The sequence below is a fragment of the Schistocerca americana genome, chromosome 8 (assembly GCF_021461395.2).
Source record: "Schistocerca americana isolate TAMUIC-IGC-003095 chromosome 8, iqSchAmer2.1, whole genome shotgun sequence".
In the NCBI taxonomy this organism is placed as follows: domain Eukaryota; kingdom Metazoa; phylum Arthropoda; class Insecta; order Orthoptera; family Acrididae; genus Schistocerca; species Schistocerca americana.
In genome coordinates this window covers 110000797-110025938 of record NC_060126.1, presented here as the reverse complement: position 1 = coordinate 110025938, position 25142 = coordinate 110000797, and the positions used below count along the sequence as shown (strand labels likewise).

The following is a 25142-nucleotide window of genomic DNA, read 5'->3' as shown; positions in this document are numbered from 1 at the left end:
CTTGATATTCATGTAGCTGTTTCTCTTTTTTCCAAAGGTCTATGATATTTCATGTAGGGGGTGTCTATCTTTCCCATAGCGATGTAAGCTTCTAAATCCTTATATATATTTGGCCTCTAGTCATTCCTGCTAAGCCATTTTGCACTTCCTATCAGTCTCATTTTTTAGACGTTTGTACTCCCTTTCGCCTGCTTCATTTGCAACATTTTTTATATTTTCTTCTTTCATCAGTAACATTCAGTATATCTTGTGTTATCCAAGGATACTAGGCCTTGTCTTTTTACCTATTTGATGCTCTGCTGCCTTCACCGTCTCTCGAAGCTACCCATTCGTCTTCTACTGGAATCCTTTCCCCTGTTCTAGTCAATCGTTGCCTAATGCTCCCTCTGAAACTTTCAACAACCTTTGATTCTTTCAGATTATCCATTACCCATCTCCTCAATTTCCTACCTTTTTGAAATTTATTCAGTTTTAATCTACAGTTCAAAACCAATAAATTGGGGTCAGAGTCTACATCCGCCCTTTGAAATCTCTTTTCTAAATTTTTGTCTCACCATTATATAATCAATCTGAAACTTTCCGGTGTCTCCAACCTTCCTTCGTGATCCTTAAACAAAGTGTTAGTGATGATTAAATTATGATCTGTGCAAAATTCTACTAGGCGGCTGCCTCTTTCATTCCTTTCCCTCATTTCATATTCACTTGTTGTTTTTCCTTTCCTTCCTTTCCCTACTGTCGAATTCCAGTCCCCCAATCACAATTAAATTTTGGTCTTCCTTAACTGTCTGCATAATTTTATCTCATCATACATTTTTCAATCTCTCTATCATCTGCAGAGCTAGTTGACAAATAAACTTGTACTACTGTGGTAGTGTGGGCTTCCTGTCTATCTTGGCTACGGTGATGTGTTCACTATGCAGTTCCTGTTTACTTATTCATTATTAAACCTATCCCCGCATTACTCTTATGTTTACACCGTGGAGATAATTTTCAATAGTAACTTCGTTTTTTTTTTACCATTTTGTGCCACTTGTTGGGTTATTTTATGTGTTCATAGACACAAGTATCAACACACCGTCTCGTGTTGTCAGTTTGCGACTCGAAAATAAATAGTAAAAGACAGCGACGATCTCAAATGGAGATTATATCACGGCTAAGGCACACTTATTCACCTTGTTGCTTTTGTCTAGTGTGATCCTAATTTTTAAGTTTGGTTTGAGTGTATGGATTCATTTCACGAACTTGGAAAAATCTATGTAAGAGTTTCAAAACTCAACAAGATGACTAGACATAGTAAAGCAGTTTCTTTTTTCTCTAGACATCCTCGTTCGCTGGTTATATTAATTACCTTGGTAGTACCCTAATGTATTAGCCTCGAGAGCAAAAATTTTGGATGATCAGATTCCTGAATTACAGATACTGTTTCTTTCACCAATTATGAAATATCACAGCAATAAAATGTATTTATTTAACTCATGGTAAAAGCAGTACAGATTTTGAGAGATTATGGACATAAATATTGGAAGTAAATCTTCGCACTGTGACGTTTAGACAGCCTTGTAAAATCTCTTGGCAACGACGTCACCAAGGGTCAGCGTCTGGAACAAAAAATAAGATTTTAACATCTAGTAATCATGCCTTCAAAGAAATTATTAAGGTAAGTAAAGTATTATAAGTTAGTGAGTAATTAGAATACGTTTCAGGACGTAGGTAAGTTTAAAGATTTATTCGAAAACAGGGCAAAATTAATTGCGCCAGAAATGCGTATGTCTCATGTTTTTTCCTTTTTTTTTTTTAATTTTGTCTACAGGAAAATCATAAATGACATGGATGTGGCTCAGTGCGATTGGTATTAGAAATGGAACTGATCGAGGTCTTTTTGAACGTAATATTCTAGTACTCAACTATTATGAAATGTGAAAAATACAGAGAACCTATATCATGGTCAACAGACCGGCAATGAAGCAGTTTTTTGCGAGCATAGTTTGTTGTTTCGCTTGACAAGGCCCCCGTAGACAATCAAACAACTTGTTTAACTCCACGTGTTTGTCAAATTACTTGGAAGTGTGCTCCCTGATTTGAAGTGTTTGTCAAATATCGACGGTGTTTGACGGCCGATTTCACAAGTTGGCAGCTTACGCAACAACAATAGCCAGTCGCTTCACGGACTATTATCAGTGACTTTGAGATATCTGTCGACTGAAACAGATTTCGAAGATTTACAGTTTGTATCGCGCATTGCACCTCGTACATTGTCAATAGTGTCAAAAATACTTCGTGCACGATATGCACGGCGTGACAGCTACGTCAAAATCGAGCTGGTACGTCTACGCCTTAGGCTGATAAACACGTAGATAGCAAGCAACAAATTCGATGAACAAATCATCATTTTCAAGGGCCTTCACACTCCAAGGAAGGCCTTGATGATTCGTTCGCTGAACACTTCCATTTAAACATGTGGCTCAATGTACTGTGTTATTTAAAGTGTGATTACAAGATACACATGCCTTACGTTACGCAATTTTTCTGCTAGTGCTCTGTAGATCATGTCCAAATCTGAAAAGACATGCATGAAAAAATAAATTCAGGAAAGCTTATAAATAGTGGCATTTAAGAAATATTAAAATTGCAGAAATTCAGATGAAATCAGTGTATATTATGACTGCTTTGGAATTTTTCTGTGTGTTTCGTGAAACGACCAGGGTGCTTACTTGGATTAAATAATGATTTTGCGCATGCAGTGACGCCTGTGGGCTGAGGATGACACGGCGGCCGGTCGGTACCGTTGGGCCTTCATGGTCTGTTCGGACGGAGTTTTTTTCCCGGAACCTGTATGAATTACGTTGTTTAAAGGTGCAGCGTCTTGACAGGACATGTATCAAGTGCTCTACAACTTAGTATAAGCAAGTTGTGAGGCGGAAGTCTAACAAATTTTGTTGGCAGTTACGTCAAGGGATTTTTTAATGCTTCAACTAAAGTGTTCACAGGCGTCTGCATGGACTATATGTACTAGTGATTAAGTTGCTGACTTTCGTATCGGGAACTTCAGTTCAGTTACCTGCTATGCAGGAGAGATGGCGACTCTTGCCTCGCCTTGCGTGACTCGTTACGATGACAGCGCCAGACTGTTCAATGACTGATACTCAAGAATACGAAATTCAGGCTGTTTAAGAAAAGATCAGGCAATTGCTTATCTGACTAGTAGCATTAAAATAGTTGCCCACGGCAGCACGTCGCAGTAAATGCGGGTACATGCTACCCAGTATAGTGCTGGTATTTCTAAAAGTAGGTTTCACTTCATGTCGGTGTTGTTATCTTCGTGTCATCAATGAGTAGATGTGATGAAACAGGAACAGCGGCAAGTATACAACCGTTCCTCACAAGAAATCGATAAAAGAGAGTTGTTTTGGACTGGGCTGATAAAAAAAATTCCCTCGGCCTATGGGGGAATCGGGAAGATTCTTTTCGTGGATTATAGGGGGCGTTGAAACACCTGGTGTGGCTGGAAAAGCCCGAAATATTCAAACGGTCGAATAGTCAAACAAAATGCGAGGGCTATTCGGAAAGTAAGTTCCGATAGGTCGCGAAATGGAAACCATTGTGAAAATAAAAAAAGTTTAATTTCCAATCGTTAGCTACACCTTCCAGCTACCCCTATACATAGTCGCCGCTCCGACTTAGATATTTGTCGTAGCGTTGTACAAACTTCCCAAGACCCTCGTCATTGAAGGCAGCCGCCTGTGCTTTCCTCCAATTCTCTAAGCTCGTCTACAGCTCGCTATCTGAGCCAAAACGTTGTCTTCATAGACAGCGGTTCATGTGGGCAGAGATGAAACGCAATACGAACCAACTACGTGCTGTGTTGTAGTTGATCAAACATTTCCCATCGAAAACGCTGCAGGAGCATCTTCGTTGGCCCTGCAGAGTGCGGCCGAGAATTGTCATGAAGAAGGGAACGCACGGCAGTTATGTTATGTGCGCTGCGCTACATCAGGCAAAACCTCTCAAAAGACACCTATACTTGGCGGGAGACACAATTTTCTAGGCTTCCTTACGTGCTCACTGTGAGCTCAGAATTTAAAAAAGTGAAGTGCCGCGATCGACGGGTATATTAACGACACTATCCAACACAGCTGTGCAAAACTTTTCGGACTTTCACGGTGGTTTCGATTTGGCGACCGATTGGAAGTTACTTTCCGAACAGCCCTCGTAATTACATTCTCAAAAAACTCGTTTCGGGACGGACCACTGCAATATATTAATTTATCGTTTTTGTATTCCTTTCCAGGTAGTACTGATGGAGAAGAAAGATGAGAGAAGTGCAGCTGATTATGGTTCAAATGGCTCCGAGCACTATGGGACTTAACAGCTGAGGTCATCAGTCCCCTAGAACTTAGAACTACTTAAACCTAGCTAACCAAGGACATCACACACATCCATGCCCGAGGCAGGATTCGAACCTGTGACCGTAGCGGTCGCGCAGTTCCAGCCTGACGCGCCTAGAACCGTTCGGCCACACCCGCCGGCAGCTGATTATGGCATGGGTTCGTTTAGAAAATGCTAATGTGTCGCGGAAGAGAGGGCCGTAGTGGCCGAGCGGTTCTAGGCGCTACAGTCTGGAACCGCGCGACCGCTACGGTCGCAGGTTCGAATCCTGCCTCGGGCATGGGTGTGTGTGTGATGCCCTTAGGTTTGTTAGGTTTAAGTAGTGCTAAGTTCTAGGGGACTGATGACCTCAGAAGTTAAGCCCCATAGTGCTCAGAGCCATTTGAACCATTTTTGTCGCGGAAGTTAAATTGCATCAACGATGTCTGATCTTACAAGAGAGGCATTTTGTGGATTACTATTAAAATTCCGTGAGTGTATGCTCGTACAAAAATCAGTTAACGTACTCTTCTTGCTACATATAGACTGTCTGAGGACAAAGGAGAAGCACCCATAGGGTACGGTCGGAATTCAGTGTAGCTTCGTACACCTACAGATCATCGGCAGTTATTTAAATGATTCGATCTTAAGTTTTCCTTGACAAGTGAACCGCCACCAGTGTACTTTAGTGTTCCTCATATTTAGTGTTGTTGCCACGACTGGTAGGGTGTATAATGGGTGTGAACAGCGTTACGTTGAGTGATAGCTGTGAGGAACGAGGAGTCTCCATTTGGCAGCCTGATCGAATTGTGAAACATCCAGATTTGTGGGAGACAATGACTCGATGTTGAACTGCATGGGAACGTGAGGGAAGGCAGAGTGGGTGTCGGGGTTCTAGTCGACCACATTTGACCACCACAAGGTACGATCCTGTATTGTGCCTCAACCACTTCGCAACACCTTCAACTCTGAGCCTGCCATCCGAGAACAAGTAAAGGACTCACTGAAACATTGTTTCGTCCCACACCGTCATTCGCAAACTGGCAGCAGTCGGTCTAGGGAATTACCGTTGACATCGCAGCACAAACGGCTGCGTCTGGATTGGTACCGTGACCGAGGAATCTCGGACTGCTCATAAATGGCATCGCATCGTATTCAGCCATGAATCGCGGTTCTCCACTATCCCGAATGACCAACGTAGATTATTATGGCTGCGATCTAGGCAGAGGTCCTTTTCTTTCAGTTTTTTGGGGAGTTACTCCTGGTGTCGTGAAGAGGGGAGCCGTCTTCTATGACTTCATGTCATGGCTGGCATTTATTGAGGGAAGCCTGACTGCATAACGTTACGTCACAGCCGTTCTACATCCTCAGTTGTTACCTCCCATGCGTTAGTATTACGGTGCCATTTTCCAGTAGGCCAATGCTCGTACACATATGACTCGGGCGTCTATAAACTGTGTGCGTGATGTTGAGCTGTGTCCTCAATAGAAGACGTGTGTGATCATCTCGAATGCCAACAGTCCCAATGCCAGTATCCGAGGTCACAACAGTTGTGGAGCAGCTTGCCTCAGGAAAGGCTACGACGACTTCATGACGCGATTCCCAACCGAATGAGTGCATGCATCCAGGGCAGAGAGGGTATAGCGCCATACCGACAAGTGGGCCCATACTCCCAATTTCTTTCTAAATTTGACTCCATTTTATAATCACCGAAATAATATCACGTGACGAGTCAATCCGTGAAGTTTCATCATTACCTCCTCCCCTCCTGGGCGTTTCACTTTTTTTGTCAGGTAGTATACATGTGCGAAAGAAGTGTGTTTGGTTAAGGAGTAATCCTCTTCCCAAAACATATTTATTTCAAAGGAAACGTGGGCAAAAAAAGCGAGCTTTAACCTCAAGATGACGTTCCCTGAAAATGTAGGGAGAAGATGACGTGACTATCCCGTTTATGCGATGCGACAGCGACTTCTCTTCTTCTAGGTGTGCCATAAGGGAAGTCTTCTCCACAAGCCACTCTACAGCGCCTGGAAGAGGGTACATTGTACCAATATTATGGACTTTCTCTGCTGTTCCAGCCGCTTATTGAGCGAGGGAAAAATGACTGTACGCCTCCGTATGCACCTTAATAGCTCTCATCATATTCGCATGATCGTTACGCGAGACATGCGCTGTTGGCAGCATAGTGGTCGCATAGTAATCTTCGTACTGGTTCTCTCAAAATTTACTCAACAGGGTTTCGCGAAAATTACCTCATCTTTCTTTCAAGGATTCCCACTTTTGTCTCCCTAGGATTTCTGTTGCAATTTGGTATCGACCACACGACCTGTCCCGTAACTGAAGTGCGATGTCTGCTGTGGTGACTACTTGATATGGACTCCAAACACTGGAACAGTATTCCAGAGTAAGTCACAGATGCCACGACTGAAGAGGAATTCTTGAGAGAAATGTCGTTATCTGTGACGTTGCTCAAACAACGGCAGATGTTGTTCGAACTGGAATAAAAGAACTTTGTGCGACGGTGTCGCTCTGAGCTTGTGTTGTGAAGGTAAGCCTTATGCAAGTTTCGTGGACGAATGAAATTACTACACGCATGTGTTTACTTGCATTTTTTATTACATTCGACTCAGTAGTTTACCGACACCAGCTCCCTATCTCGAAGTGATACATTTCCCTGTCTGCTACATCGTTGCAAGCTTGTATCAACATTACACTGAACATGAAATGAGGATTCATTTATAAGTGACGTCATACTGTACATTCCGGTATGCTGCGTATTGTGCATATGCCCCAGAATTGCATACAGTTACCAACAAAGCTGCGCCAAACGTTACCAAAATTCGTCCAAGTGAAATAACGCAACCGAGGCTGTATTAATCACACGATTCATCAGCACATTTGTAAGAAGTGCCTCTAAAAGTAGGACACATCGGACGAAGACATACTGGCTGATAGACAACTCCCTGAGAGGGTACAAGATAAACAGCATTTTACCCCTAATATTTACAGAAGGATTATCTCGTACAAACATAAAATGTTGACAGACGTCTTGAGCAGAACACTGCCGGATGCTGTCGTAATAAACAGCATTTTATCTCGCGCACAGAGTGTTACATAACGCAACGGCAGTGAGTAATTGTTCAATGCAAACAGAAAGTTACGCTGAGTGATTTTCCTAAGAATTACCGTGTGATGGAAAGTATGGAGCGGACGTTTCTTAACCTCTTTTGTGTTCTTTGCAAGCAATACAAATACAAATACAATACAAATTCCTTTTATTAATAATAATTTCCTCTCGAGTTGCAGCGCTGGATCAATTAAAATGATAGTCTTCTTCCCCCTTACTTCACCGCCTAGGAGAAGCTTAATGGTGCGTAATTATTTCACTTCTTACTCCACAGATCAAGGAGGTACGCTACTCGGTAATGACCGAAAGTTCAGATTCACTTGCTTTGCAGCTCTGAAGATAACGCAGATAATTGTTGGGATGGCGGCCAGTTTCCGCTACAAATTACGGTAATTACAAGATGAACAATGGGACACTGGACACATACACAGCCAAATCGGTCGTCATTAATTTTAACGTAATTAGACTCAGGGAATAAGCTAATGCGCTCAGTGGCGTCCATAAAAGACAGCATCAAAGGTTGTACTTCATTGGCAGAGTTTTAAAAAGACATTATCATATATATATGAATCACTGAAAGTAGAACAAAACTAATGGAATGTAGTCGAGTTAAACGAAATTATGCTAAAGGAATTAGATTAGAGAACGAGACACTAAATGTAGTAGGCGAGATTTGTTATTTGGCCAGAGAAATAGCTGACACTCTCATAACTAAAGAGGATGTAAAATATAGGCTGCAAAAAGCAAGAACTTTCGTACTGATAGCATGCTTGACAAGCAAACCCAATACTTTTCCCGCTTTGTATTACCTGATACGCTAAACGGTATCTACGGAGACGATCGTTGTACATCGTGTAAACAAGTGAATCACCTATGAACAATTGGGTAAAATTTCTTTACCCCATACACTTCTAAGAGAACCTAATTTTGAAATTAAGACTATAGCATGATCCGCTTTTTGCTCCGTATAGACGTTGAGTGGAAGGATAATCTCAAAAGAACTATCTATGGACTTTTTTTAAATGGTTGAAGCCACAGATTTTTCGGATGTTATAATATTGTACAACTAATGGGAGATAAACCTATGAAAATATATGTGGCTTTTCAGTGGTTATGATTATAGTTGCGGTTATATTGGCTGTCCTTCTGCCGCTTCGATGAAATTTATTTGTATTGTACAGTCGTTTCATGACATGCTGCTGTTAGTATGAGACAAATGTTATTTCTAAGTTCAAGCATTGATTAGTGAGTTTGTCCTGGCCTGCTTTGAAGCACTTCTAAATTTAAAATCTTTTACACGTTGGTTAATTAAAGACGGTTTGAATAAGGATCGAATAGGAAATGCCATGTCGCCTATGGTCGCTAATATCCAGCATCGTTTTCTGGGAACTTGGATAAAATCAGTATGAACAGCCGAGAATTTAAATAGCGTTCCACTCCAAAACGAGTTCAGCGCCTTAATCACTCACTTCTGTTTCGTAGTCATCAAGGTGAAGTACATCTTTTTGTTTTTTCAAAATCCCGATGTGGTTCAACTGCATGCTATGGTCGTTTCCACTGTATTGTTAGTAGGAAACAGTTACTTCCTTTTAAGTGAAAATATCAGTGGATGACCTTAGAAAGAAACCTAGAATTAATATTCCGTCTGCGACGAGGTAATTACAGACTGTGTACAAGTTTGTTTTGGATAACGCTGGTTTGGCAATCGGTCGTAAATTATCAAAGAAACAATCTGGACATCATCCGGAACTGAGCTTTGGGGATTAGCAATGCAGGATGTTCATCTGAACGCCGCTCCTGTTTCGTAACCGCTGAATCAACTCTCTCATTGTCTTTACCCATTGCTTTCGGACAGTGCATACGCATGTAATTCAGGTAAGTAATATTTGACGATGTATCTAACACCAAAACATGCCGACTGTATTTCTCGCACTGAAAAAAATTAATGTTCCTGTTGCGAATTAAAAGAAAAAAATTTTCTTCTGTGTTATAGAACCAAACGAAGCGATTATAGTGAGAGCTGCACGAAAAGTTGTATTCACGTCTGGGCAGCCTGCATTGGATTTCCCGTGCCTTTCTTAAACCCCATTAGCAAAAAGTGGGGATGGACCAAAGATCCCGTAACAAGTTGGGAGAAACACGTTTGCTTAAAATTAATTAAAGAATGTGAGGGGTCGTTCTAGATGTTTAATTATCACCTTGAGAAAAACAATGTAAGTAAGTAATTTTTTCGTATTTGCAGCCTGCCGCGGTGGCCGTGCGGTTCTACGCGATACAGTCCGGAACCGCAGGACTGCTACGGTCGCAGGTTCGAATCCTGCCTCGGGCATGGATGTGTGTGATGTCCTTAGGTTAGTTAGGTTGAAGTAGTTCTAAGTTCTAGGGGACTGATGACCTAAGATGTTAAGTCCCATAGTGCTCAGAGCCATTTGAACCATTTTTTTTTTTCGTATTTGCAGGTACACGTATGCAGTCCTGGTACACATCATAAACTCTGCGCCACAGTTCCGCAGCACGCCGAAAGGGGACCGAAACGAAACATCGCAGCTAACTGGAATATCGTGCAGTAATTTGGCGGAGCTGTCATTTCCACTCAGGTGATTCAGACGTGATTGTAGCCGCACGATGGGAATTGAACACTAAATGGTAGTTGGAGCTAGACGCATGGAATATTCCGTTTCCGGAAATAGGGAATTCAATGGTCCGAGATCCATAGTGTCAAGATTGTGCCGAGAATACCGAATGTCAGATATTACCTCTCACCAGTGACAACTCAGAGGCAGATGACCTTCTCTTAACGACCGGTAGCATTGGCGTTTGTGTGGAGTTGATATTGCTAACAGACAAGCAACACTGCGTCACCTAACAACAGAAATCAACGTGGGACTGTATCTGCTAGGACATAGCGACGAAATTTGGCGTTAAATCGGCTACCTCAGCAGACGACCGACGCTTGTACCTTTGCTAACAGCACATCACCTGCAGCGTCTCTCCTGTGTTCGTAGCCAAATCGGATGGACCCTAGACGAATCGTAAACAATGGCCTGATCAGATGAGTCTCAATTTCAGTTGGTAAGAGCTATTGGTAGAGTTTGAGTATGGCGCATGTCCAACGAGGCCGTGGACCCAAGTTGTCGACAAGGTAATGCGCAATCTGGTGGTGGCTCCATAATGGTGAGGAATGTGTTTACATGGAAGGGACTGGGTCCTCTGGTCCATCTGAACCGATAATTCACTGGTTTGAAGAGCGTTCTGGACGATTCTAGCGGATGGTTGGCCGTCCTGGTCGCTCGACATGAATCCCATCGAACGTTTTGAGACACAATCGAGTGGTCAAGTCGTGCACAAAATCCTGTACAATCAACACTTTCGCAATTATGGACGGCTATAGAGACACCACGGCTCAATATTTTTGCAAAGAATTGCCAAAGACTTATTGTTTTCATGCTACGTCGAGTAACTGAGTTAATCAGGGCAAAAGGAGGTCTCACACGATGTTAAGAGGTTTCCCACGACTTCTGTCACATTAGTATTTGATATAGTTGTTAGGCGGTGCAGCCGCTTCATGTGTGGTCAAGCAAGTCTGAACGACGAAGAATGAAGTTCCAAGATGCTACTCCAAGCGGGTGTAAAATGAATGTGCGCAACGGAGAATAATAAAAGCTAAAATGAAGATTGGGCCCTTTCTGACTACCCCCTGAAGCAGATCTTAGGATCTCTTAATTCTATAAATTACAGTATAAACATAAATGAATGATGGAGGCAACTAATCCTACTAAATGATAAAAGTTGTTCCTGCTTATATATTTATTGTAGATTAAAAAAAAACTTTATATTACACAGTTTACATTTCCTAAGTAAAATTACTAATCAGTTGCCCAACTCTGCCCCTTATTATGACTGCGCGGTCTAAAATCAATAACGTGAAATGACTGACATCATCTACGTACCAAACACTAGAAGACACTACTTTCAAAGATGATCTACGGTGGTGTGGAACCTCAGTGGAAATAAACTAACGTGATCACAGCTGTTTAGCTTTTTTAGCCCTAATAAGCCGAAGCAATTTGCGATATCATCGTATGTACTGCGTCCGGTGCGTCGAAGTGATGGTTCTCGTACGCGTCTGCGACGATGGAAGAACTCCTGCCACAAATAAACTCTTTGAAACACTAGGGCGGCAGAAGGCGGTCCTCTGACTAATATGCTCTAATACTGTCTTCTCCTCTCTGTGTTCTACAGACGAGAAACGTGAACTCCCAGCCACAAAGACGGAATCCAGATAACGTCTCAACGCAAGTATAGGCAGAGGAAGTGCTCTCAGTTACTGAACGCTGCGTTCTCAGCGACGCCTTCCAACCCGGAGGTGAAGTCCAGAATCGTATAGCTTCGCAACAGTACAGTACCTAACTGTTCTAACGGTAAACCCTCCTCAGAGCAGAAACAGCAAATCCGCCTGTACCAACAAAGAAGATACCGAGCGACCGTCACACACGGGAGCTCACATCGGGAGACCACGTCTCTCCAACGCTGGCTTCGCAGCAAGGCTTGGCTCCCCAACGTTGTAATTCCGAAAACGAATCATGTTCCCGAAACCACGGAATATTCTCCCTCTCTACAGAGAAAAACCTATACTTGTACAATGGTACGCTTCTGAGTAAAAATCCTTGGAAACAACCCAGCCTGCGTGGTTTCCGAGGTGCCGCTTCTTCATTCCCCTCACCTGCGTCCAAGATTTTCAGCGTTCGGAAGTATTATCCGGTTATCCTTCAGGCCCCTACTACAATAGCGTGTGGACGTCGCCTTATTGTGCTCCAGAGCTCAGGTGCCACGACGTCTGTCTAGCTACTTCCTGTGTTTAAGCAGGACCAACACCTGCGCGGGCTTTCCACCCAGAGCTTGAGTTCCGCCTGCCGTTTCATCTCCACTGCCGTTCCAACCTCTACTAGTACAGGCAATCATTCATTACGCCGTTTTTATAATAAAGCCACTCAGTCACCTTTCATGCAATAAGAGTTAACAATTATTTATAAGACGTACGTGTCAATGTCAGTCTCCTTTATATATTCATATATACGATGTACAACCTGTCACATGATACCTAACTGTGTTTGTAGATCACGGCAAAGTATGGGGATGAGTTCTTGTAAGGTGCGAAATTACAGACACCTTACAAACTGGCTGGTCGTTTCCCTTTGAACAACCGGAAATCGCAAGGGAAGTGGAGATTATGGTGCTCGAAAACGGGCGTGGCACAATGGAGGCGATAGTGTAAAAAAGGTAAAAATCACTCTGGGATGATTTGTCAACATCTTTCACGACATTTTGAATACATCAATTAGCCGACCACTGGCTATTGCGACTGCTTACACCCATTCAAAACTCCCTCAAGTGGCTCTGAGCACTATGCGACTTAACTTCTGAGGTCATCAGTCGCCTAGAACTTAGAACTAATTAAACCTAACTAACCTAAGGTCATCACACACATCCATGCCCGAGGCAGGATTCGAACCTGCGACCGTAGCGGTCGCTCGGCTCCAGACTGTAGCGCCAAGAACCGCACGGTCACTCCGGCCGGCTCAAAACTCCCTCCAAACCGAGGTAGCAGTGGGGATGTTGCAGCCGTGTCAGGCCGATTCAGACGACTTCTTTAGCCGCCTAACCACCACCGACGAGTGGTGGGTGTACCACCATGCTCCGGCAGAAAGGAGCAAAGCAAGCAATGGTAACGTTAGACTTACTACTGTCGAAAAAGGTAACGACCTAACCATCATCTGGCTAGGTGGCGCTGTGCGTTTTTTGGGATACCATGATGTGCTGCTAACATATTTTGCACTTAAGGGGCAAACCGTTTCAGGAGCATAGTGCCGCAAAGTCCTGCCAAGGTTATGGGAGTTTGTCAAGGGAGACCGTAGTGGGAAGGCGTGTATTTGCTCCACGAGAGTGCTTCAGTCATTTTGAACAGGACACGGACACACATGTTGCCTCTCTGGGCAATCAAATTTTGCTTGGACCCTGATATTCTCCTCACTCAGTACTTAGAGACTTCTTCCTCTTTCCTTTGATGAAGGAACCACTGTGGGGCAGGCATTTCCTGTATGACGCTGAATTGACTATAGAGATCGAATATTTCCTTAACGGCCTAGAAGGAAGGTTTCCGTCTAGTGACCCATCGTTGGAGAAATGTGTCGCATTGAAAGTAGAATATGTACAGAAGTGCTAACACCAGCACCAAGTTAAATAGTGACACTCTGATGTTTCTAAAGGTGATAAAAATTGTAGAAGACCAATGAAATACAAAAATGTTTATATGTTATTATTAAAAATGTTTCATTCATGAATTGTACTTTATGTTTCTATCCTACAGTATGCGAACGCTTGTGTTTACAGTTTCGTGTTACGTCATTGTTGACTGTGTAGGTTTCCCCTAAAGCTAATTCTGTTATATATAGTATGGCACACATCTGTTAATGTATGTAATATATTGTGTCATCGCTACGTCACAAAAGTTTCCACGTTCTATCTGATGACGTAGGCACCTACCCGTGACACTTAACAGCATGGCTTGCCTCCTTTATATAAAATTTGTGTAAATTTTGCACGTTATGATTGCTTGGTGTATATTCCTTTGATGGTTACATTTCTTCTGATAATTTCCATGTTAAACAAATGTGTGGCCTTGATACATTAACTAATGAGCCCATCCAGTGCAGACTGCCATCTGGTGGTACCTCTCGGCGCTACCTTCCGTTGTACTCCAAATCCAGTGGTCAGTTACTCTATGGGAGCCCATATGGCATTCCACCACGAAGAGGCAAGATGTGGCTTGTATTTGTCTCGTTCATGCCACTAGTACTCAAAGTTGTACATACATCATGGTAGTACCCCTGTTATATCATTGTATTGCATCGAATTCCTTACGGTATATTTTTATTTAATGTTTGTTTATTAGATGTTTTCAATATTATGTTTTGACTCCGGACTGTATACGTCCACATTGGACGAATTTTATGAGGGAAATTATTTTACAGCATATTGCATGTTTCTAATGTGACAGAGTGGTTCAAGCCAAGGGAGCCCGTACCAAAGAGCAAGGGTGGCCATAACTCCTGTCAACACCCCCTCCCACTAGGTGTCAGAGAAAGGAAAAAATATAGAGTAGTTATGTGTTTTTCTTTCAGTGAAATGACTCAAAAGTCGATATTACGAAGGTTTTTAACAGAGTTGGAACTGAAACTTTTTGTGCCTACTTACAAGTCGCCATTCGTCTTCCAAAATATTAAAAATACTTCATATCCTCATTTTGAGCTTCCCCCCACCCTTCTCCCACACACTAGAAACTATCGTATGGGCGCCCTTTGTTTAAGCTTTGTGTGATGTAACTGCCGCCACCCAGTCTTATGGGGCATATTTTCTTTTCATAGAGCTGAAGATGGCAAAACGTGTTACCGAAACTAGTAATAATTTAATTTTGGTAACATAGAAATCTTGGGAAATAAACTGATTTTCACGAGAACATTACAGTACAAATGTAGAGATTGACCACAACCTCGAACATCTTGAAAACAGCTGAATATTGATGTTCTTCAGCTCTACATCGAATATACGGTTATGGAAGACACACTTGTAAGTGTGTGGCTGGCCTTACCGCGATCATCTGGGTGTCGCTGAACTTCCTCTCGGTGGTGACGGTGGGGCCGGCTGCGAGCTTCTGCACCTGCACCAGAACGTCGTCGCCCTTCAAGGTGAACGTCGTCTGCGCTTTGCGGCCGTCCAGCGTCGTCTCTTCGAACTCTGTGTTCAGCTTGAATGGGATCTCCGTCTTCCTCGAGCCGATGTCGAGGATGATCTTGTACTGGTCGCCGTCCACGGTCAGCGTCGTCTTGGTCGTCTGCTTGAGGGCTGCCTCCCGGTGGCCGGCGTCACTCACGCCTGCACATAAAAAAAAAGAAAGTTGTCACTAGCAAGTGTCGAACATGGAGGAACCTTAGGTTTCGTATAGGAGTATACGATACACAGTGTATTAACCAATAAACTGTATCTAGTATTATGTTACCACACAATTATGATTCAGCTTAATCCTTTCACATTCATTATTCATTATTTAAAACTATCTGGAATAACTGCAGATCGTCTGATTATCAAAGTTAGATACACCATTTCACTATCGAGACTGTAAACCTGGACAACTTGAAACGTCAGGCATACGCATTCCCATCCAGTTACAAAAACAATTTCAAATCCTGAAATGCAATAGCTCAGTTATGTAACGCAGTTTTTGAATAAAATACTGGAAAATTATGGAACAGAAAGTTCTAGAAAATCACTGTGTGCAACTGAGACCAATTATTGAAATTGCAAACAAACCTGTAGTTAAGTAACTTTAACATGATTTACAAGGTAGTTGATTGTGTCAGGTAGTGTAACATCAGAGTTTAAACGTGCATAAAGTAATCAAAATATTTGAGTGATTCAGAAGAAATTTGTGTATTAAAACAGTAATTGCTTAACGTTCAAAGTTTACGGAATTTTGCATAAAAAATTCCTGTCAAAAACAACCAGTACGAAATAATTGCTTCATTATTGTAAAATTTAGTGGTACACTTTAATTATTGTCAAAAATTATTCTTTTATTACAGATTTGAAAAGGTAGTGATTTCAGTAATGAATTTTTCATAATGTACTATAACGTTTTTATGAAAGAGCTGGTGCAAGGCCAAGTGAGTCAGCTCTTGTTAGTTAGACTCAGTATGCAGTTAGTTATAGTTATTTGTCAAAGCAGTATGCAATATGCAAGCCTGAAACAGAGATAGGTAGAAATTTCTATGAAGATGGTCTTTAAAAATTTGTGCAATAAAGAATTTCGTGACCTAAAAATCAGTGTTTCATCGATAGCTTCGGAATACGATTTTGATTTCTTGCAAACCCTAGACGTGGAACCAGTTCCGTAAGTAACTTTTCACTAGTAATTCAGTATATTCCTCTTGTCGTAATATTAAGTGTTTAATAAGTTAACTTCAGTAAAACTCGAACATTTCTGGCGTTACGCATGTGATTGTAAGAAGAAGGGAATATTTTAGAACACATACTGCGTTTTAGTCCATGGCTTTGCTTGGCTTCATCGTATTAGTTGACCGCAATACTATTACAGCTGGGAGTGAGAGCATGTCGGTCGGCTTATCGTGAGGTCACGCTGAATTGCTTAATAATATATGCACAACTATGCTAAATGCATTCATAGTGCGATTTGTTTTTCTTAGTCACACCTGTACTTGTTTACTCTAAAGTTACCGCATTTTCCCGATAACGGCCGCGGAAGGGCAAGAGAAATATTACAGTGGTCGGGTAGTATTGTGCTGATGTTTTCACCCCTTAAGACCTGCTTACACCCACACCCTCGATAAAATTGTTTTAGTAAATGTAAATCAACAAGGATTCCGCAAGCAACGTGCGTATAGAAAATAGTTCACTCTTTTCACCCACGAGACGTAGAAGGTGTTAAACACCAGCGTCCAGGGTTATGTCGTTTCCTTGATTTCTGGAAGTCATTCGGTACAGTTCTGGACTGTCATATAATGAACAAAGTACGTTGGTATGGAATATCACACTAACTTTTTGATTGGGCTAAAGAGTTTTTTGCAAATAGAACACTACACCTCATTCTTAACATAGGGAAATTTTGGGATGTAAAAGTGACTTCGGGCACACACCAAGCGAATGTTATATAGGACCATTAATTTTCAATACATATATATATATATATATATAAATGATCTGGTAGATGACGTCGGAAGCACCACGAGACTGTTAGTGTGTGATGCTCTTCTATTTATGGGACTTAACTGCTAAGGTCATCAGTCCCTAAGCTTACACACTATTTAACCTAAATTATCCTAAGGACAAACATACACATCCATGCCCGAGGGAGGACTCGAACCTCTGCCGGGAGTAGCCGCACAGGAGAAGCTAGCTTAAGGAGATATGGAAGTAAACTTGTCTATCGCTTTGTCTATTTACAACTAAAGTGTGTACAAGTTTACGCGTACGGTGCTGTTTATTTACATGTACACTCTTTGTCTCCTGCAAGGAAACAAGCAGGACGTGCCTGATTACTAACAAGACATGATGCAGGTTTTGTTTACTTTACTTGCCCACAAGGTAGCCCTGTTGGATCGAATTTAGATTGTGCCATGACAGAACGTGTTATGTACCAACGAGAGGCCCATTCACTACTCAAAGCTATTCAGTGACGTACAATACAATACGATAGAGCGGTATAGGTACAGTTTCGCAGAACTCACCGACATGCACCTTGAGCACGGGGAAGTACGTTGCTATACTCTCCCTGCTGAAGAACTGTACAGGAGACGATTTCCTAATAGGCACCGTACGTCACGGCGAGTGTTTATTTCTCTCGATCGACGAATGTCAGAATTGTAGCTGCCTGTGATGTGACTCGAAACACATCAGGGATATTTGACAGGATGCGTCATAATCTTGTTCGCCAATGTCATGCTTGCACTGAGGTTGACGGCCGTCAGTTTCAGGACATTTTGATGCAGGGATTGGCAGTTGACCCTTAGCATAAACGGATGCGACTTATTCCAGACAAACAGGGGAAACACAAGCTATTGTATGATTATACTGCTGTAGAATAATTATTGTGAGCAGTAAAACCCGCTAAATATCTGAGACTATGGACACGGGGCAATTTAAAGTGGAGTGATCGCATGACACTAATCGTAGGAAAGACAGAGGCCACACATTCATTTTCAGAGTCCACTGGAAGTGTAGTCCACCCACGAAGAAGTAGCTTACGGAACCATCGTTGCGCCGATACTTGAATATTGCTCGTCAGTCTTAACGCTCACCACACACGATGGTCAGGTGAAACACAGAAGAGCCAGAGGAGAGAAGCGCGTTTCGTCACTGGTTCCTTTAGTAACCGTGACACGGAAATACTTAGCCAGTTCCAAAGGCGGACGCCTCAAAAAAGGTGTTGTGTAACACAGTTCTGTTTATTGTAAATACACTCCTGGAAATCGAAAAAAGAACACATTGACACCGGTGTGTCACACCCACCATACTTGCTCCGGACACTGCGAGAGGGCTGTACAAGCAATGATCACACGCACGGCACAGCGGACACACCAGGAACCGCGGTGTTGGCCGTCGAATGGCGCTAGCTGCGCAGCATTTGTGCACCGCCGCCGTCAGTGTCAGCCAGTTTGCCGTGGCATACGGAGCTCCATCGCAGTCTTTAACACTGGTAGCATGCCGCGACAGCGTGGACGTGAACCGTATGTGCAGTTGACGGACTTTGAGCGAGGGCGTATAGTGGGCATGCGGGAGGCCGGGTGGACGTACCGCCGAATTGCTCAACACGTGGGGCGTGAGGTCTCCACAGTACATCGATGTTGTCGCCAGTGGTCGGCGGAAGGTGCACGTGCCCGTCGACCTGGGACCGGACCGCAGCGACGCACGGATGCACGCCAAGACCGTAGGATCCTACGCAGTGCCGTAGGGGACCGCACCGCCACTTCCCAGCAAATTAGGGACACTGTTGCTCCTGGGGTATCGGCGAGGACCATTCGCAACCGTCTCCATGAAGCTGGGCTACGGTCCCGCACACCGTTAGGCCGTCTTCCGCTCACGCCCCAACATCGTGCAGCCCGCCTCCAGTGGTGTCGCGACAGGCGTGAATGGAGGGACGAATGGAGACGTGTCGTCTTCAGCGATGAGAGTCGCTTCTGCCTTGGTGCCAATGATGGTCGTATGCGTGTTCGGCGCCGTGCAGGTGAGCTCCACAATCAGGACTGCATACGACCGAGGCACACAGGGCCAACACCCGGCATCATGGTGTGGGGAGCGATCTCCTACACTGGCCGTACACCACTGGTGATCGTCGAGGGGACACTGAATAGTGCACGGTACATCGAAACCGTCATCGAACCCATCGTTCTACCATTCCTAGACCGGCAAGGGAACTTGCTGTTCCAACAGGACAATGCACGTCCGCATGTATCCCGTGCCACCCAACGTGCTCTAGAAGGTGTAAGTCAACTACCCTGGCCAGCAAGATCTCCGGATCTGTCCCCCATTGAGCATGTTTGGGACTGGATGAAGCGTCGTCTCACGCGGTCTGCACGTCCAGCACGAACGCTGGTCCAACTGAGGCGCCAGGTGGAAATGGCATGGCAAGCCGTTCCACAGGACTACATCCAGCATCTCTAAGATCGTCTCCATGGGAGAATAGCAGCCTGCATTGCTGCGAAAGGTGGATATACACTGTACTAGTGCCGACATTGTGCATGCTCTGTTGCCTGTGTCTATGTGCCTGTGGTTCTGTCAGTGTGATCATGTGATGTATCTGACCCCAGGAATGTGTCAATAAAGTTTCCCCTTCCTGGGACAATGAATTCACGGTGTTCTTATTTCAATTTCCAGGAGTGTATTTTCAGAGCGTACGTTTCTAAAAGTGTCAACCGATCTATTACTTCGTCCTACGTAATCTTATATCTCGCTAAAAGGCCAAGAAGGTAAGATTACAGAGATTGGAGCTCTTGTGGAAGCTTACCGACAATCAACCTTCCCGTGCACCATTCTGCGAGGTACGCATCTACGTATACACGACTACTCCGCAGTTCACACGTAGGTGCTGGACAGAGGCTTCATAGAACCACTATCACACTATTTCTCCACCGTAGCACTCTCTAATACCAAGTGCGAAAAACCGACATCTAAATCTTTGGGTGCGAGCTCTGATTCCTCTTATTTTATTACAATGGTCATTTCTCCCTATGTAGAGAGGAGTCAGCAAAATATTTTCCCATTTGGAGGAGAAAGTTGGTGGCTGAAATTTAACGAAAAGTTCTCGTGCAACGAGAAACAACTTAGTTTCAGTGATTTCCACATCAAATGGCGATAATACAAAACGAGCTGCACTTATTTGAACTCGATGACCGACGTCAATCTCGTCTCGCAAGAATCGCAGCACAATACCGCGCAGCAACAGACAAGTGCAGTGCAAGCAGCCTATATCGTAGACCTGTTGCATCTTCTGAGCTTTGTACCGGTAAAGCGCAGTCTTTGGTTTGCTTTTCCCACAACAGTCCCTTTGTGATCGTTCCACTTTAGGTTGTTCGATATTTTAATACCTAGCTATTTAGTTGACCCGACAACCTTTTATTTGTTTGATTTATCGTGTAAGCGAGATTTCACTGATTCAGATGCGTATTCGTGTGGAGGACTCCACACATACTGTTGTTTACAGTCAACAGCCGCTTTTCGCACCATGCAGATATCCTGTCAACATATTTTTTCAATTGGTTTTAATTACTGATGATTTTACTAGAGGGTACAAGAGAATGGAAAAACTGAGAGAAGTCGACCTTGGGGAAGATCTGTTTGGATTCCGTAGAAATATTAGAACACGTGAGGCAATACTGACCCTACGACTTATCTTAGAAGCTAGATTAAGGAAAGACAAACCCACGTTTCTAGAATTTGTAGACTTAGAAAAAGCTTTTGGCAATGTTGCCTGGAATACTCTCTTTCAAATTCTGAAGGTGGCAGGGGCAAAATACAGGGAGCGAAAGGCTATTTACAATTTGTACAGAAACTAGATGGCATGAAAGGGAAGCAGTGGTTGGGAAGGGAGTGAGACAGGGCTGTAGCCTCTCCCCGATGTTATTCAATCTGTATATTCAGCAAGCAGTGAAGGAAACAAAAGAAAAATTCGGAGTAGGTATTAAAATCCATGGAGAAGAAATAAAACATTTGAGGTTCGTCGATGACATTGTAATTCTGTCAGAGACAGCAAAGGACTTGGAAGAGCAGTTGAACGGAATGGATAGTGTCTTGAAAGGAGGATATAAGATGAACATCAACAAAAACAAAACGAGGATAACGGAATGTAGTCGAATTAAGTCGGGTGATGCTGAGGGAATTAGATTAGGAAATGAGACGCTTAAAGTAGTAAAGGAGTTTTGCTATTTGGGAAGCAAAATAACTGATGATGGTCGAAGTAGAGAGGATATAAAATGTAGACTGGCAATGGCAAGGAAAGCGTTTCTGAAGAAGAGAAATTTGTTAACATCGAGTATAGATTTAAGTGTCAGGAAGTCATTTCTGAAAGTATTTGTATGGAGCGTAGCCATGTATGGAAGTGAAACATTGACGATAACTAGTTTGGACAAGAAGAGAATAGAAGCTCTCGAAATGTGGTGCTACAGGAGAATGCTGAAGATTAGATGGGTAGATCATATAATTAATGAGGAGGTATTGATTAGGATTGGGGAGAAGAGAAGTTTTTGGCACAACTTGACTAGAAGAAGGGATCGGTTGGTAGGACATGTTCTGAGGCATCAAGGGATCACCAATTTAGTATTGGAGGGAAGCGTGGAGGGTAAAAATTGTAGAGGGAGACCAAGAGATGAATACACTAAACAGATTCAGAAGGATGTAGGCTGCAGCAGGTACTGGGAGATGAAGATGCTTGCACAGGATAGAGTAGCATGGAGAGCTGCATCAAACCAGTCTCAGGACTGAAGACCACAACAACAACAAAAGAGAATATCATCTATAAACAATCTAAGGAGGCTGCTCTGATTGTCTCCTAAGTCGTTTACACAGATTAGAAACAGTAGAGGCCCTATAACACTTGCTTGCGGAACGCCAGATACTCCAATAACCCAAAACATTACGACAAATGCCCGCTGCGGCGCTGGATGCAGCCTGGTGGCCCTGAGAGCGCGTGAGTCGATATCAAAACCATGTAAGCGGAGCAGACACGGACGGGAGATCAACCTAGAGAAGATTATTATTACATAGCGACTGCGAACGACTATCTCGAAACCGGCGAAGCAAGATCGGGAGCCATGACCCCGTACTCAAATCAGCGATCCGTTATTTACAGGAATTACATGACCTGTGCGTAGACATTTAATGCCACATACCTCCACAAATGTACCAACAAACTGGTAAATCCCTGATAAGCATAAACTGTGATGTATTTCGTTCCAAAGACGGACAAAGAAGCTATTAACCAGCCTGATGCCCTTCTGATTATGCTATTCATTTGATCTGTTGCTTTAATTCCTTACAGAAACTAAAACTCTTCCTAAAACGGATCGCTGTTGTAGGCCTCCTATGACAACATCCTGGGGGATAGGAGTCATCTGACGACTTCATAGTCTAGTTCTTCTGTAGGCTAGCCTCAAAGCAGTGGCTCTGAGCACTATAGGACTTAACATCTGTGGTCATCAGTCCCCTAGAACTTAGAACTACTTAAACCTAACTAACCTAAGGACATCACACACACCCATGCCCGAGGCAGGAGTCGAACCTGCGACCGTAGCAGTCGCGCGGTTCCGGACTGAGCGCCTAGAACCGCTAGACCACCGCGGCCGGCTCAAAGCAGTTATTGACGAATTAAGCACGTTACTTCCTGCACATACCATGCAATCATTTCCAAACAAAGGTATTCCTGTTCTCGTATGTTAGGTTACACATAATTAAGGTGCATATCTCCGAAACTCCATTTCTTTCGGCGAAACATGTTGTGGCAGTACCAAAGAAGGTCGTCAGAAGCTAAATGGGGCTGTTCGCGGGATGATGCCGAGGTATACAGAGAAGTGGCAACGCTATAAAATCGTTGGATAATACAGGAAGACCGGCAGAGGTTCGACGTTTGGTGCAGGGACTGGAGCTCGACTAAAACAAATGTAACACGTTGCGCCTAAATAGATGTAAACTCCTGTTGTTGTTCGAATACCTCATTGCGAACAATCATGAAAACTGTAACATGCGTCACATATCTGACACTTTGTGCACGGAGCTATTTACCATGGAAAGACCAGATAAAACTGTTGGTAGAAGACAGATGCAGTTTGAAATTCATCTGCTGATTCTCAAGAAGTAGAGGTCCACCAACGAAGAAGGTAGCTTACAAAAGACATTACTTCGATCTATATGTGGTTATTGCTGCTCAGTTGGCTATCCACAGCCTGAGGAAGTGACAGAGGAGATAGGGAAGATCTAAAGAAGAGCAACGGGCTTCGTCACAGGTTCATTTAGTAGGTGCGAAAGCATCATCGCGAGGCCCATTCAGCTTCATAGTCAAAAGCTTAAAGAGGGATGTGGTGTTGTTTAGTAGTGAAATTTCGAGAGCGTTCGTTCCTAGAAGAGGCGCGAAAGGACAGTGAAGGCAAATTTATAGAGAATCGTCCTCATACGGAGACAGAAACAGTTCGTTTTCCCACGCATCATCGGGACTGCGTCAGGAAAAGGGAGAAGCAACAGCAGTGCACACACCATAATGTGATCTTCGTGGCCGGCTGGAGTGACGGCACTGTTCCAGGAGTTACAGTCTGGAACCGAGCGACCGCCACGGTCGCAGGTTCGAATCCTGCCTCGGGCATCGATGTGTGTGATGTCCTTAGGTTAGTTAGGTTTAAGTAGTTCTAAGTTCTAGGCGACTGATGACATCAGAAGTTAAGTCGCATAGTGCTCATAGCCATTTGAACCATTTGATCATCGTGATACACGGTAGATGCGGATGCAGAATTTCTGATGAGAATAAACTAGTCACGTGTAAAATAAGCCCCTGCGAGATAAGGTTGAAAGAGTACTAAATGGACAAGGATATCAGCGAGGAATATTAGTAGTAACTGAAAGCTCCTAAGAAACGTATTATGGAATGCAGTAACGAATCAGCAATAAAATGGTAGTAAAATTGAAGTGATTGACAAAAAGTCAAATTATCGAGCTGTGTGTGTGGGTGTGGATGGAGCGACACTGAGGCCTTATCGAAATAAATTTTCAGTGTTTTTTAAATCTGTTTTGATCTTCTGGTCTATTCAGCTATTTAGTGCATTTCTTGTGCGAGTACTAACCGTAAGCGATGAGGTAGTTGTCCATGTTCTCCATTTTCTCGATCTGGTAGGTCTTTCCTGCGTATTTCTTCACCATGGTGGCGGCTAAAAGTCTTCTGGAACGAGACGGCGAGAGCAGCTTGTTCAAACCTAGCTAAACAAGAGCATTAACGGCCGTCTTTATATATTTCCCCTGTGTGAAGAAAACCGGCCACGTACTGCGTGATTATCTGTAAGCAGATATCACAATCTCTGCCTCATATCTGGCAACGAGGTCAATTTACAGTGAACTGACAGCTCATTATTCGCTATATTTCCGTTTTTGGACAATAAAATCATTTGCTTCTTCAGCATTAAACGAAGTTGTATAACAAAAACGAATGGTTTCTTAAAGTTCAAGTGGAGGCAATACATTTCCGTACTTTTCGCAAGAGTGAGATACAAAAATTCGAATGGTGATGGCATTTTCTCGAGTGAAAATAGTCAATCTTCGTTTGCAAACCGCCGTAAAGCAGGGAATTTGCATTTTCAATGAGCAGGTGTCGTATCCAATGCGCTCGTAACGTATTTCCTTTTCGTAATCTCCTTCGATATATTAGGTCGATATACTCTTCTACAATGACGGCTTCGCGCCGGCCACTGTGGCCGAGCCGTTCTAGACGCTTCAGTCCTGAACAGCGCGACTGATACGGTCGCAGGTTTGAATCCTGCCTCGGGCATGGATGTGTGTGATGCCCTTAGGTTAGTTAGGTTTAAGTAGTTCTACGTTCTAGGGG

The 25142-nt window shown here is 43.4% G+C and overlaps 1 protein-coding gene across 1 annotated transcript; it reads right to left on the bottom strand.

Moving 5' to 3' along the window:
* Positions 1-1443: 1443 nt before the first annotated feature.
* LOC124545387 (fatty acid-binding protein, muscle-like) lies at positions 1444-24536 on the bottom strand. Its single transcript, XM_047124298.1, has 3 exons — positions 24388-24536; positions 15141-15424; positions 1444-1598 (listed from the first exon to the last, which is right to left on the bottom strand). The coding sequence occupies exons 1-3, from the start codon at positions 24461-24463 to the stop codon at positions 1548-1550; spliced, it is 411 nt and encodes a 136-aa protein (XP_046980254.1). The 5' UTR covers positions 24464-24536; the 3' UTR covers positions 1444-1547.
* Positions 24537-25142: the final 606 nt, after the last annotated feature.

Excerpts from the sequence above, each read along its gene's own strand:
- LOC124545387 (XM_047124298.1), bottom strand. The coding sequence starts at position 24,463 with ATGGTGAAGAAATACGCAGGAAAGACCTACCAGATCGAGAAAATGGAG. Across the intron at positions 15,425-24,387 it reads CAACTACCTCATCGCTTACG|GCGTGAGTGACGCCGGCCAC; the intron begins GTTAGTACTCGC and ends TTTTATGTGCAG. Across the intron at positions 1,599-15,140 it reads GCGACACCCAGATGATCGCG|ACGCTGACCCTTGGTGACGT; the intron begins GTAAGGCCAGCC and ends TTTTTGTTCCAG.